The sequence below is a fragment of the Rhinoderma darwinii genome, chromosome 3 (genome assembly GCF_050947455.1).
Source record: "Rhinoderma darwinii isolate aRhiDar2 chromosome 3, aRhiDar2.hap1, whole genome shotgun sequence".
In the NCBI taxonomy this organism is placed as follows: Eukaryota; Metazoa; Chordata; class Amphibia; order Anura; family Rhinodermatidae; genus Rhinoderma; species Rhinoderma darwinii.
Window position 1 is genome coordinate 14,089,854 of NC_134689.1, and position 13,566 is coordinate 14,103,419.

Sequence of the window (13,566 nt, forward strand, 5' to 3'; positions counted from 1 at the left end):
AATGAAAAGTATAGAAGATACCACTGACTTTCATGGTCAAACAAAGAAAGTTATGTTTCCGTCTTGAGAAGACAACTGATAGTTCTAGATTCAGGGGTTCAAAGGTCTTGGAGGTTGGAGCTGATTCCTCATACTTGCCAACTCTTCCAGAATGTCCAGAAGACTCCCAGAAGAGCCAGCTAAGCCTTCGGGTACCCCGCATACTCACCTCTCCCCGATTATGTGCTTCCCTCTGCTCCAGGGCACACATGGTGGCGCCGGGAAGCGGAGAGAACCTAAGGAACTGGGAGAGGTGAGTAGCTAAACATCTGGTCTGAGGTCAGTAAAAGGGGTAGTTTGGGGTCTAGTCTGGGATCTGTAAACAGGGGGGTCCGGCCTGTGGTCTATATACATGGAGGGGTGTATACAGGGGTCTAGCGTCTGTATAAAAGGGGGTCTGGTGTCTGTATCAAGGGCTGGGCTCAGCTGGGGTATATATCTTTATTTAGAGGGTCTGGTGTGGGGTTTGTATTAATTTTTGGGTGTGCTAAAGGGGGTCATATGTACTAATCGTAATATAAATGCCATAGGTTGGGGGAGTGTCCTTTACAATGGGCAGGTCATAAATGTTGTGTGGCATTTTACGTGTGCCGCTTTTTGTTCCCATCTTCCCAAAGGTAAGCAAGTATGAGATTACTACAAATCTGGGCCCTCACCAGGCCCTTATGGCATGGATGCGGTCGAGGGTAAATTGGCACTATATGGTCCTGTTATTTATTAGATACTTTATAACCGTATTATTTGGGCACAGGAGGACAGTGCTATTAGGTTGTTTCTGAACTATTCTCTTTTTTATTCTTCTAAGAAAAGTAGTGAGGGACCCCACACAATGTTTTACGCAGAGGCCCCTAGCGGGTATTCTGTAGGCAGATTTTCTTCTTACTAACTAACATTGAAGCCCTTTGGATCACTGATTTTGGATGTTAACCTGAAAAAATCACATATCATTAGTGGCACAAACTTTAGTTGTGTTTCTACATATCCTGCTATGGCATTTGGGAAGTTTCTGGCAGAACATGTCTCTTCATTTTCCATCTGGCATTTTATTCCCCCGGAGGGGCTCTGGGAGACAGTGTTAAAGCAAAAAAGAAGCAAATGTCACAGAAAATAAACTCTTTAAATCTAAAAAAGGACACAGCAAAAAAAAAAAAGGTAAGACATAATGAAAAATAAACAGGTATTTTATAAAGCCAGGTACAATTACGGGAACTCGTAATTCACATTTACCGTCATACAGTTGTAAGGTTAAAGGGGAGGTCCACACACATGGTTTCATTTTGTACCATACACTTTTTGCTTCTTATTAGATATTAAAAAGACTGTCAATTATTGGAAAAGAATAAGGTTTAACCTGGCTGTATTTCTGCAAACAGCGCCACTCTTGTTTGTGGGCTGTGTCTAGTATTGCAGCTCAGCCCGATTTGCTTGAATCTACAGCTTTGCTTCCGAAAAATATATCTATATTCTAAATATTTATATACTTCTTAAAGGAACACTCTAGGCTCTGTTATGCCTAGTGCAGGACCTGAGGGGGCGGTGCATGACACGACGATTCAAGAACAAAATACCTGTGTCATGCACCGCCCCCTATGCACTACGTATAACAGAGCCTGGAGTGTTTCTTTAAGAAGTTTATTTGGGAGGGGGTGACCTCTAAAGATGTCTGTTCTCTCCATATTCAAGGTGGCAGCATACATCTGATTCCGGCTGGCATAAGTTAGTAAGCCCCTATTCCATATGTACGCAAGTCACTGAAGCAAGACATTAAAGAGCCGTGTTGAATTTTTATGAGGAACATATTTCTTTTAGACTTTAACACTACGGCTGGATAGATGACATGCAGTGTCAGCAGCAAGTGTTGTAGCTATCAGAATTTTGCGCCAGCCAGCTGCGATTGGGTCAATGGTAAGTTAAATAAATCAAAAACTTTCATTAAAATGAACCGAAATTCAATTGAAGTTGGACGAAGAAGTTACTAAGATCACAATTTGTTCTCCAAGGTTCATTCCTTCAAATAATTATTGATATTTGGATGGAAATTTTCATTTTTATGCATTGAAAAAACTTCTTAAAACAACAATATTTGACGGCTTAAAGCTGTACCGGGAACAATGAATAAACACATTCCTGAATAAGATTACAGGTTTTACGTCATGGCCCCTGTTTGTAGTTTGTAGATGATAATTTTGTTCATCTGGAATGAAACGCATTTGGAGTTTTTTAGATTTTTAAAACTCGGAAATTTTTTGGACTGAAGCAATTGCGTAATTCATTGGTTTTAGTATTGGGTTGAACCCGTAGTGTCCATAGAAGAGCCCCATAGTAATGATCAAACTAGGTCCCCTCTTTAAGGTGCAGAATTTTGTCGCCCAAGACAGAAGGGCCTGGTGAATAAAGCGTAGTGGTACTTTATCTTGGCATGTGGTCATAGAGTATACAAAAACATTTTCCATCGTGTGAACAAGGCCTAACTGGGCTATAAAAATTCATAATGATCGCAAGGCTCAGGTGCCAGAAAGTCTATGGAGCCCCCGTCAGCCAAGCAGGCTGATGCCAGCTAACCAGACGAGTCACACACCCATAAGGCCGGCCCTGCTTGCCACCCAATAGCAAACGAGATGGGTCCAACCCTATCTCCAAGGGCCCCTATAGTAGCCGCATGGGCTGACTCTACGGTACTTACGCTTTTGGGTTGAATTTTAAATTAGGTTCAGTCTTTCACGTTACTATGCAATGTTATTATCAGAACTGCCTCCTTGATCTGGTAATTTCCCTCTTGGACTATGGGTAGTTTCCGCCATGGTCCATTGTTCTTCAGAAGTAGAGATAGGCAAATCATCTAATTCATTATTTCAACCTATTCAATGTTTTACCAGTCTATAGAATACACTGGGAGAATCTATTTTGTGATTATTTATCCAGGAGGCTGTGGCGGTTTCAATGTGCGTGTATTTGTATTTATCACCCATTAAACTCAATCATAAATAAGTCTTTAGAAAGCTCCTAAGCGCCACCTAGTGGTGACTGTAGACAGATAGAATCCTATCATTTAAAGGGAATGTGTTGCTAGCAAAACAAGTATTTTTTTTTTTTAGTTAAACAATTAGTGTGTGGGTGATTAAACATTGTTCTAATTTTTTTTATTTTTTTCACGAGTCAGGAAATATTATAAATTAGATTCTAATTTATAATATTTCCCAGTGCTGGTCACTAGATGGAGCAATTCCCAAAATTGCAGCATTGCATGTGGTAAAGCAACCACATTGCTTTTTGCTGCAAAATTGGGAAAAACTCACTCGCTCTAGTGAGCTCTGAGAATCCCCCCCTCCTTTATCCTGGCTAGTGCCGGGAGAAACGAGGGGATTGAACAGTCAAACCTCCTACACTGTGTGTCGCCATTTTTTGAGCTAACACACAGTGTAGTAGGTTTACATACACTAGTAAACACACAGTAAAACACTTACATACATAGAAATCACTTACCTGCTCCAGTCGCCGCCGCTCCCTCCGGTCCGTCCGCTCCGTCTGCTACCGCCGCTCCAAGTGCATAAGTCCGGAAGCCGTGACCGGAAGTAGTAATCTTACTGTCCGGCCGCGACTTCCGGTCTACAGGAAAATGGCGCCGGACGGCGCACAGTTCAACTTGGACTGTGAGGAAGCGGCGCATGCGCCGTTCCCACACAGACGGCGTACACCATAGTGGATGGAACGGGCCCCGTTCGATTTCACTATGGGACTGGAGCTGCCGTATTCCATGTCTGTATGTGTCGTTAATCGACACATACAGAAATGGAGTAAAAAATGGCAGCCCCCATAGGGAAGAAAAAGTGTAAAAATAGAAAAAAGTGAAACACAAACACACAAATAAATATAAAAGTTTATAATAAAAGACTAAAATCAAACTGATGTTAAAAAAAAAAAATTTGTGACACTATTCCTTTAACTCTTATGACTTTGTGAAGCGAATCAGGTGATTTGCTTCAGAAAGATTCTGACCCCCATAAAGATAAATTATTTAATTAATCAGCACAAAATTTTGGACCAAGTTTAGAAAACCCATTGTCATATACCCTATCATAGAATACTGTTCAGGATCCTCATCGCTTGGCCAGAGGGGAAAGCAGTTACAAAAAGTGTCTCTCGCTCTGGAGGACCTGTCCTGTCCTGCATTACACAGACAACCCTTTGATATGAATGGACACAGTGTCATGATTACTTTCCCCTGTGGTGGTGCTGCAGGGAAATTGAACACTTACTGCCAGGATTCCACAGATTACTGCTAATCATTGGGGGTCTCGGTAGGAGGACACTGTGTGATCTGCTTATTGTCAAGGGACTCTTCTAACAAGTAGGGATTATCCAAAACTGATTTGGCCGCCCAGGCTTCATACTGCAACATGTTACCCTGGATCTCACCTAACACCCACCGTAATATTTATATATAATTCACTATTTATTCATCTGTAGGAGACACTACTGGAGTCCATAAAAGTATGGGAAAACTAACAAATCTTGTACAAATGGTTGTGGGAGATAATTTGTTCTGAGACTACGCACCGTGACGCAGATAAACTCTTTACAAAGAAAAACTCTGAGGCGTGAAATAAGAAATTTAAGCTTAAATATCAAGATTGAGGCAGATGGGGAGCGGCATTTGTGAAGGTGTGCTGAATATAAATGTCTGTAACTTTTGTTTGATTTCTTTTTCTTTACTTTAAGGGTAACTATACGTTCAACAAACTTCTGACATGTCATAGTGACATGTGAGAAATTTTGATTGGTGGCGGTCCGAGCACTGAGACCCCCACCAATCGCTAAAACGAAGCGGCAGAAGTACTTGTGTGAGCGCTCAGCCGCTTTCTTTTTGCTTGGCTTTTTCCAGACGGCTGATGTATCGGAGTACGGGCTCATAGATTTTATATTGAGCCCGAACTCCGATACATTGATTTTCGGAAAAAGCCGAACAGAAACAAAGCGGCACATCAGCACTTCTGCCGCTTCGTTTTAGCGATCAGTCGGGGTCTCCACCAATCTAAACTTCTGACATGTCACTATGACATGTCAGAAGTTTGTTGAACGTTTAGTTATCCTTTAAAGTTTTCACATTCTTGTAATACTGCAGAGTGATAGGCGGTTGCATATTTTTTGTGTATTTTTATGACTTCTAGATTTGGGACCACTGAACCTTAACAAAAATATAGAGCTTCTCATATTGGTGTCAAATGGCCACAGCTTTATTAAAATTCCCAAAAATTCATTTGAATGAGGCCATGCTACAGTTTCGGTTGGCCAGGTGCGCCAATGTGCTGGGAAAATTGTGTAGGAGCCAGAGCTCTAAATCAGCTGTGGCCCTTTCATTCACAGGATCGGTGGGGGTTTCGGCAGTTGAACCCCCAGCGACCAGAATGTGATTTACTTTCTAGAATGGGAAAAAAAAAAACGTTCACATTTTTTTTTGCAAAAACTCGTAAATGACATCACGGAAAACGATAGTTCCCTGAGCGCCGCATCTCCCCCCCCCCCCCTTTCCCCATTTTATGTTGCCCTCAGATAAAATCAGCCCCTTTTTAAGAAGAAACCTGCTTTTCTACCCCCTCTGGCGGGGTGGTTATCACAGGGGAAGGCCATAGGTAACCACAGACTTCCAATGCAGCGGCCGCACTACATGCCGGTCATTCAAATGAATGGTTGTCTATGTAAGGCATGGACTCGCTGGGTCCACCAGAGCGGGTGCCGTTCTTACAGCGGCCCTTCCTTCTGGCACATAGAGAGGGACCCCCTCTATGACGTCCACATGCTCGAATAGGGGATATGGTCAGGGGTCGACATGGTAAGACCTATATATATAAGTTAACTGTAAGACTAAAAATGTGTATATCTCAACGGGCCCTAAAGAAAACAGCTGGAAAAAAAGCCAAGCATGATAAGCTCCTGCCAGACGTAACTATTGCCGCTGATCTCTGGACGGGTTCAAATCCATCCTGCCTGATCCTTGTGGGTCGTGTCCATCTTTTCTGATTCAGTTCTGTATGTACAGATGTAGCCATCTTTATCTTGACTCTCAACCTATTAAATACACAGTGCCAAAAAACTTTAACTTGACTTTTTTAATGACTTTGTAATGGCTTTTGTTGTGTGATATCACGCTGCAGCAAGTTATCAGTCAAGATAAACTTCTTAAAGGCTACATCTGTACTAACGCTTTTTTGTTAATGATCGCAGAATAATAGGGCAGTCGGCGTGTTTTGCAATCTAAGGAAATCTTCTGTGTTTTTTTCAGTGTTGCTTAACAATGACTCATTCTGTTGTATAACTTTGTATAATTTTGGAAATTAACACAAGTCTCAGGCTCATTGCCCGCAGTATATCTATGGGTATAATGTGCATTCTCCAAAGATTGGGATTCTCTGTTACTGATTATATAAAGGAGAGTGGCTATAGGAGGTGCAGAGGTAACAGTCTCGTCTGGGCCCTGGTGCCTGAGGGGGCCCAAAGACCCCTCTGCCACATAAGAAGACACAAGTATTAGAAATAGAACTTCATAGGTGGGGGGTCTGTTACAGATTTTGCATCGGGCCCCAGAGCTTCAAGTTACTGACTCTATAAATACCCTCGCACTCTTTCTCTCTTTTACTCTCTCTCTCTATATATATATTCGCATGTAAATATATTAACAATTGTGTTCGGTTTAGACTGGCACCACTGGTATCATAGATAATCCCTTAGACCAAGATTGAGAGCACCTCTGCTGGTAGAAGTGTGTAATTACACATTTTCATCTTCATATATTGTCGAAAAAGAAGGTAAAACTCAAGAACTGTTTATATGTTTATATAGAAAATAATAATGTTTTAGCTGCTAGATCTCTCAAGTCAGTGGCGTACATAGATAGTGCCCCATATAAAAGTTCAAACTGGGACCCCAACTAGCGTTTTGCCACCCACAACAGAAGGGCCAGGTGTTTGTTTCCCTTTCTACAACCCTTGGGGAGTCCTCTAAGGATAAGAGTTTGGACCATCCAGGGCTGGCCCTCCTCTCTCCAAGAAGCCCATAGCAGCCGCATGAGCTGTCTCTGTTGTTCAAACGCCCTTGTCTCCAGCTGTATGTTGACTATCCATGGCCACATATAACCCCTGAACCCAAAGTTAACCCAATGACCCATTGACAGGATCCAGTCAATCAGCCAATATTTAGAACTTTGCTCAGGACATGGAGTTTTCTGTAGATATTTCATGATTCTATCTCTTTTTACGTTTTAGGTGATTCTCTAGTGGACAGATGAGAGCAAAAGGATGACTAGCTGGGCTCACCGCTTTCTCAACGGTCTCATCTTAGTCCTCTTAGTCATGTCTTCGAAAGGTAAGCCATGTAAGTAGAAATTTTATTACTATTAGGGGGGTTTTATAAGGCTCAACCAAGGCCATATATACCATAGACGCAAACCATCCAGTTCTGATGGGGCCCCTGGAGAGAGGTGACCTAGACCAGGTTGGCGGCATCCCTTCATATGATGGGTCATGAGAACCTCTGTAGAATTCCCCTCTACACAAGTCCTACCAACAAGGACCTCCTGTCCCCGATAGTTAGAGACATGGTGGTGTTAACCAGCACCAGAAGGGTCGATACTTTAATTTTAAAACCCTCAGCTCTATGTACGACCCTTTGACTTTACATGATATTATTTAGAATGGGGTCCAATGGGCCCCTCTGGGTGTAATGGCCCAGTTGCGGCTGCGATCTTTACACCCCTATAGCTACGCCACTGTTTTTAGCCGTACCAATCCAATACCAACGTGTAGATATGCGTACCATAAAACATGCTGATGCTTTTTATATGGAGTTTCCATAGTACAACACTATTTAACCATCAGCTTCCTGGCTGAATATTAATACAATTTGTGGAAACTGGATATTTCACATTTTATAGTTTGTTATAGTTTTTAAGCAACTACAAATTGTTCGAATTGAAACCACATGCGATATAATGAGGTAGAGGCGTAAGAGCGGGGGCAGGGAGAACAATGCTAACTGCAGGACCCACAGTGTCGTATTCAGTATATGTATGTATGCAATATGCTCCTTTCCTGCGGCACACAATGTCAGCATCAATTCATTCACTACTCGGTGAGCACAAGAACTGTTGTGCATGATGCGAACTACTGTGTGTACAACTAAATTAAGCATAAAATGCATATCAAAAATGTAAAGGCCTTTGTACCAAAATGACGTGAAGATTTATTACCTTAACCCTGTCTTGTATTTGGACTTATATATACGTCCTAAGTGATTGTGCAGCAGTTGGACCTAAGTGTTGGACCTAGGAACGGGTGTAGTATATAAATATTCTGTGCTCTTCATGCACTGACTTCTTTTAGCAAGTTTGTGGTGGGCTTGTGCTTATACACAGCAGTCAATCTGAACAGGATGAGCTGCAGTTTAAAGCATGAGAGGGAAAGAGCTGCACTTTGAGCTTCTGATGAGGTGGATTTCAGACTACTAAAGACAAAGCACATAAGTTGTAGTCACTGTTGATAATTATAGTTCCTTTAACTCGGGCAGTGTACGAATGCTCATTCCCAGTCATTGCCCCATGTAAACTCAGCATCTTTTATGCTGCCGAAAACAGGTGATGAGTTGCCGACAAGATGACAACTTTTTGGGGATGAACGATTGGGTAAACAATCGATTTTTCCCACACTCACGGTCATTGCTCCTTGTAAATGGAACAAAAAAGCGCAGATCAATGTGATTGTCGTTGATCGGTGCTGATTACCGGCCAAGAAAATTACCGGCCGTGTAAAAGGACGTCATGCCTTTATCAGTGGTGTAACTTAAAGATCCTGGGCCTCAATGCAAAACCTGTAACAGGGTCCCCACCTACCATGTGCCATTTGAAATACTGGTATCTTCTTAGGTGGCAGAGGGACCTTTGGGAACCTTACAGTGTGACAAACATGCAATAACGGAACATCTGGGAGGGGGCAAATACTTTTTTACAGCCCTATAGATTGAATCTGTAGAATAATATTAAAAGGAAGAGCTACTCTTCGCATTCAAGTGTAATTCCTTCACCTAGAACATCTTTGCTTTCCTTTCAGAGCACCCGGAGAACTTTTTGTTTTTGATTTTTTTAGATCTGAGAAGTTTTTGATGAGTTGCCCAATCCCTTGGAAAACTCTGATGCCATAAATTATTTTCAGGAGTCCTAACTCATCAAAATGTCTGAAATAACTGGAATTGCTGAATAAAACATTAAAAGTTAATGTAGTATGAAGTCATAGTGTATCACATCCATCATAAGAGATCTCGAGGAGAAAGTGAGACGAGAGGTGACCTCATGACCAAAATAGCAGCCTACTGACTTAGACTTTCCACGAAAATAAAGCCGATCCGGGCCGTATGTAGGTTAATGTCTTGTGAGTCACATCTTTTTGAGTTCTCTAGTGTGAGCCATTTAATTGGCTCGATCATAATTAAAATAAAAATGATTTCCCTTTCTCACTGCTAGAATTAATTCAGTCACCACCGTCTGCTAGACTTCATGCATTTCCCATTTGGATTATACAGGCGTAGAATAGATAAAAAGGAGACTTGTCAGAAAATTTCCAGAAACAAAGCAAATATGTTCTAACAGTGTCTGGGAAAATGATGTTCCTTTGTGGCTTCCCCTAAAAAAGAACATGTAGAAACTGATTATTTTCTGATGTTATTATTTTGAAGTAGACCCTTTATGTAATTGTCGCCCATTTTAATGAGAAAATAAAGCCCCCATGCACATAACATCTGTTCTGTTTTATTGGCGATCAACATAACACAGCCTCACAGGGTCGGATTGGCCCCATATAGGATCCTTTGGGACTCTGGTGGGCCACTTAGATCCTCGGAGGCGGACCATGACTTGACACAATTAGCCCCCTAAAACGCCAAGGCCCTAAAGGTCCAGCAGAAAACAAGATAGCTATAATGTGATCTATGAGAAGTTATTCTGTACCCACAGCAGCAGTTCTATAGTATACTGTGTATTTCTCCTTAGTGTTTTGGGCCAATTCAGGGCTGGCCTTAACAGTGTGCAACCTCTGCAAACTCACGGGCTTCATCAACCGCCCCTGCTGAACGGGGCACCACATACAGATGTGTCCACCCTTATCTTTGGACACTTTGGCTAAGGACTTCAATTTCTCATGAAACCAATTCAATTCAATATCGCGAAATGCTAGCAAGACCCTCGACAGGCTGTAATTCACATCTTAAACACTGCGTGGCCACACAGACATACATCGTGAAATCATGTTGTTTTTTTCAAAGCTGGTCATCTCGCGATATGTTGAGATAAGAGAATAGGTTTCGAAAGACACATCTGTACCAATGGTGCAACCTGTCCAAGCTGCACAGGTCCCAGTAGGTATGGGACGTACTGTCTTGGGTTGCATGTAAGTGGCTGAGCTAATGACAATGGCTCACAATTATTGGTGGATTGTTAGATATACATGGTATTCATTGATGAGGTATTGGAGAGTAAGACACCCCTATGCTCTTCTTGCATTCTTTTTATGCTCACCCCTGGCACCACAATTGGCCTGGCAGTTACCACACCTGCTAATATTAATTGTACATTAGTATTCGGTAGACATTATATAGCACTGTTATTAGATTACTTTATTATGGGTGGTATTTGCATTGTGTGGCACTGTATGGTATATAATTTTTGCATTTTATGGTGGCAGCAGCATTGTATTTCACTGTTATTTAGGCAACTGTATGAAGTTGTTTTTTGACCAACGTTTGGCACCGATATTTGGGCACTATTCTGTATGGCACTATATGGTCTGGGTATTTGTACACTGTATGACTGAATACTAATTGGGGGGCTAGAATACCAATCAGGGTATCATCCATTGTAAGGCTGGCCCCAATGTATGGGGACAGGGTATTGACAACTATTGCTGCAACTACAGGGAGCATATGACAAGTTGGCCTCTGGGGGTGCCCTTAAAGAAATAATGCACCTAATTTTTTTAACAACTGTTATTTTATCTATTTTATCTATTAGGTTATGTTCACACAAGGCGGATACACTGCATAAAGGCGAACAGCGTATCCGCCCGGGTCGCCATAGGGAATTGCGGCCAAAAAATCGCACCAAACTGTGGTGCAGTTTTTCGACCATAATGTCCTCAGCGGAAAAGAGCAGGTAAAAAACAAAGTATATATTTACCCATAGCCACGACGATGCGTCCCTCTGACGTACCGCAGCCCGGCCTCCTGGAATGACGTTTCATCCCATGTGACCTCTGCAGCCTGTGATTGGCTGCAGCAGTCACATGGAATCAAACATCATCCCTGGAAGCCGGGCTGGACGCAGGAGCAGAGAGATCTGAGTAAGTATAGACCTTTTTTCTAAATTGCAAATTTTATGGCAGAATCGCAGCTTTTCCGCCGCAAAAATCGCAACATCTGCTATTTGTTGTGGGTTTTACCTCCCCATTGAATTCAATGGGGGAAACTCGCAACCAAAGAGCAGCGATTGACCATGTCAAGTTATGCTGCGGATTAAAAAAACGCATCGCAGGTCAATTAAAGGATGTTTTTTCGGCAGGATTGTTACTCAGCGTGTGGATGAGATTTCTTCAAATCTCATCCACTCTCCTGTTGCTGTATTATGCTGCGGATTTTCCGCAACGTTGTGGAAAATCTGCAGTATTTACGCTACGCCCTTAATAATTTTTGTCACTTTAAGTCTAAATTGAATCCTTTATTTTTAGGATTTTTCGAAAAAGTCCACATGATCGTCTTCTGTTTTAGATTTTTTTTCCCCTAGATTGTAAAATAACTGTTCACCCACAATTCTCCCAGGCTACATACTAGAGATGTTAATGTCAAGTTTAATGGGTTTGAAAAGCTTTCAATGTAAAGGTTAATCCTTTAAGGCAAAGAGGACCATTTTTCACAAGAGGTACTCGACTAGGTTTACTTTAGAAAATGACATCCTATCATTATATTGTCATGGATGCCCCCGCTATCGGAGAAGACACGCTAGAGGTTATATCATTGACAATGTTAATGTCTGCTTCAAACTCGATTTGTGTGAAGGAATCCGGCACGCTCTCATCTGATAAATGGATCCTGTTTTATTCTATGGGTATACCAGTAGTGGCTGTGCTCATCATTTCCATATTTAAAGCTATACCAGTGACCTTAAAGGAACATTCCACTTTTGAACAACATTGCACATTTAAAATCTACATAAAAAGTAGAGAAACGTTGTAAATACTTTCCTTTTATTATTTAGTACCGATTTTGAGCTGTATGGTGTTGTTTTTTTTTTCATCTTCCCCACCCACAGTAAAAAAAAATAAATCGCAGTTTCCTGTAATCTGTACACAGTTCATCTGGACTCCAGTCATGTGACAGCTGAGCTCTAACTGTAACTATCAGAGCTCCCACAATGCACTGCTATCAGGTTACAGCATAACTTTGATTTTAGTGTTCTATCACACAATTTAAAATCAGTAAGTCATAAGTAAAGAAAAGTATTTAGAAAGTTACTCAATATTTTATGTAGATTTAAACTATGCAGTTTTGCAAATATGTTGAGTAAAAGTGGAGTTCCCCTTTAAATGGACTTAAAGGCATATTTACGGCTCTTGTGATGCTAGGTTCTAAGGAGTAAGAGGGAACATGAGACCCCCATTCTTCAAATTGGTGGGATCTCAGCAGAGACCCCCTCCTATCAGGCATTTATAGCAAAGTTTGAATAGTTTCCCTTTTTTTACAGAGTCCTTTCAGCCAATCAACAGTGCTGAGATTGATCACCTGATAAGCCATACTTAACATGTAATAAAATATTCACAGAATCTGTTAAAGGAGTATTCCCAGCTAAAACATTTATGGCATATCCACAGGAAATGCCAAAAATGTCTGATAAATGCGAAGTCCACCTCTGGAGTACGCACCTACTTGCAGAATCGGGGTCATCCGAAACCATCCCACCTTGTGAGGCGCTGCTGGCCGATCAGTTGAGAGGAAACATTGAGCTTGGCTGTTTCAGTGATTCTCGGCCACCTCTCCATTGATTATAATCCTGGAAGTGGCGGCCAGCGGTACCTCACCAGACGTGACGAGGTTGGGGGATCTCCGTGAGGCACATAGGTGCGAGTCGAGAGGGAGTTCATAGACTATCACTCATGCATACTTGGATGCACACACATACATAAATACATGTGCACATGCAAACCCTCATCCAAAATATCTGGATATATCTGTGGTGTAACCTAAATTAAGACTTCCATGCAGTGATAAGCAACATAAGTTCTAGATTTCTACGGATATTTTTAAAGATATTTCTCAACTCGTGGTGGGAAAACGGTCCAGGTGTCTCAATTAACTTAAGCTGGCCACTTTTCTTGGTTCCATGTGAGAATGTAAAAATGTAAATTCATAGACTGTATCTACACGTATCATAGCGAGTCCTGTAGCTTCTAAGAAGTTCATGGACGAAGGTCCCAACTCAGGTTAACCTCATTCTCC

At 41.7% G+C, this 13,566-nt stretch overlaps 1 protein-coding gene across 3 annotated transcripts in view; it reads left to right on the plus strand.

Annotated features, from left to right (window-relative positions):
• SHISAL1 (shisa like 1) overlaps window positions 1-13,566 on the plus strand; it is a 96,152-nt gene that overhangs the window by 51,160 nt on the left and 31,426 nt on the right. For 2 of the 3 annotated variants that reach the window (XM_075859819.1, XM_075859820.1), the window contains exon 2: window positions 7,299-7,407. In XM_075859819.1, coding sequence (XP_075715934.1) covers window positions 7,332-7,407 — 76 coding nt within the window. In that variant the 5' untranslated portion in view covers window positions 7,299-7,331. The remainder of the gene's footprint in view (window positions 1-7,298; window positions 7,408-13,566) is intronic. The other variant, XM_075859821.1, reaches the window with a different exon arrangement.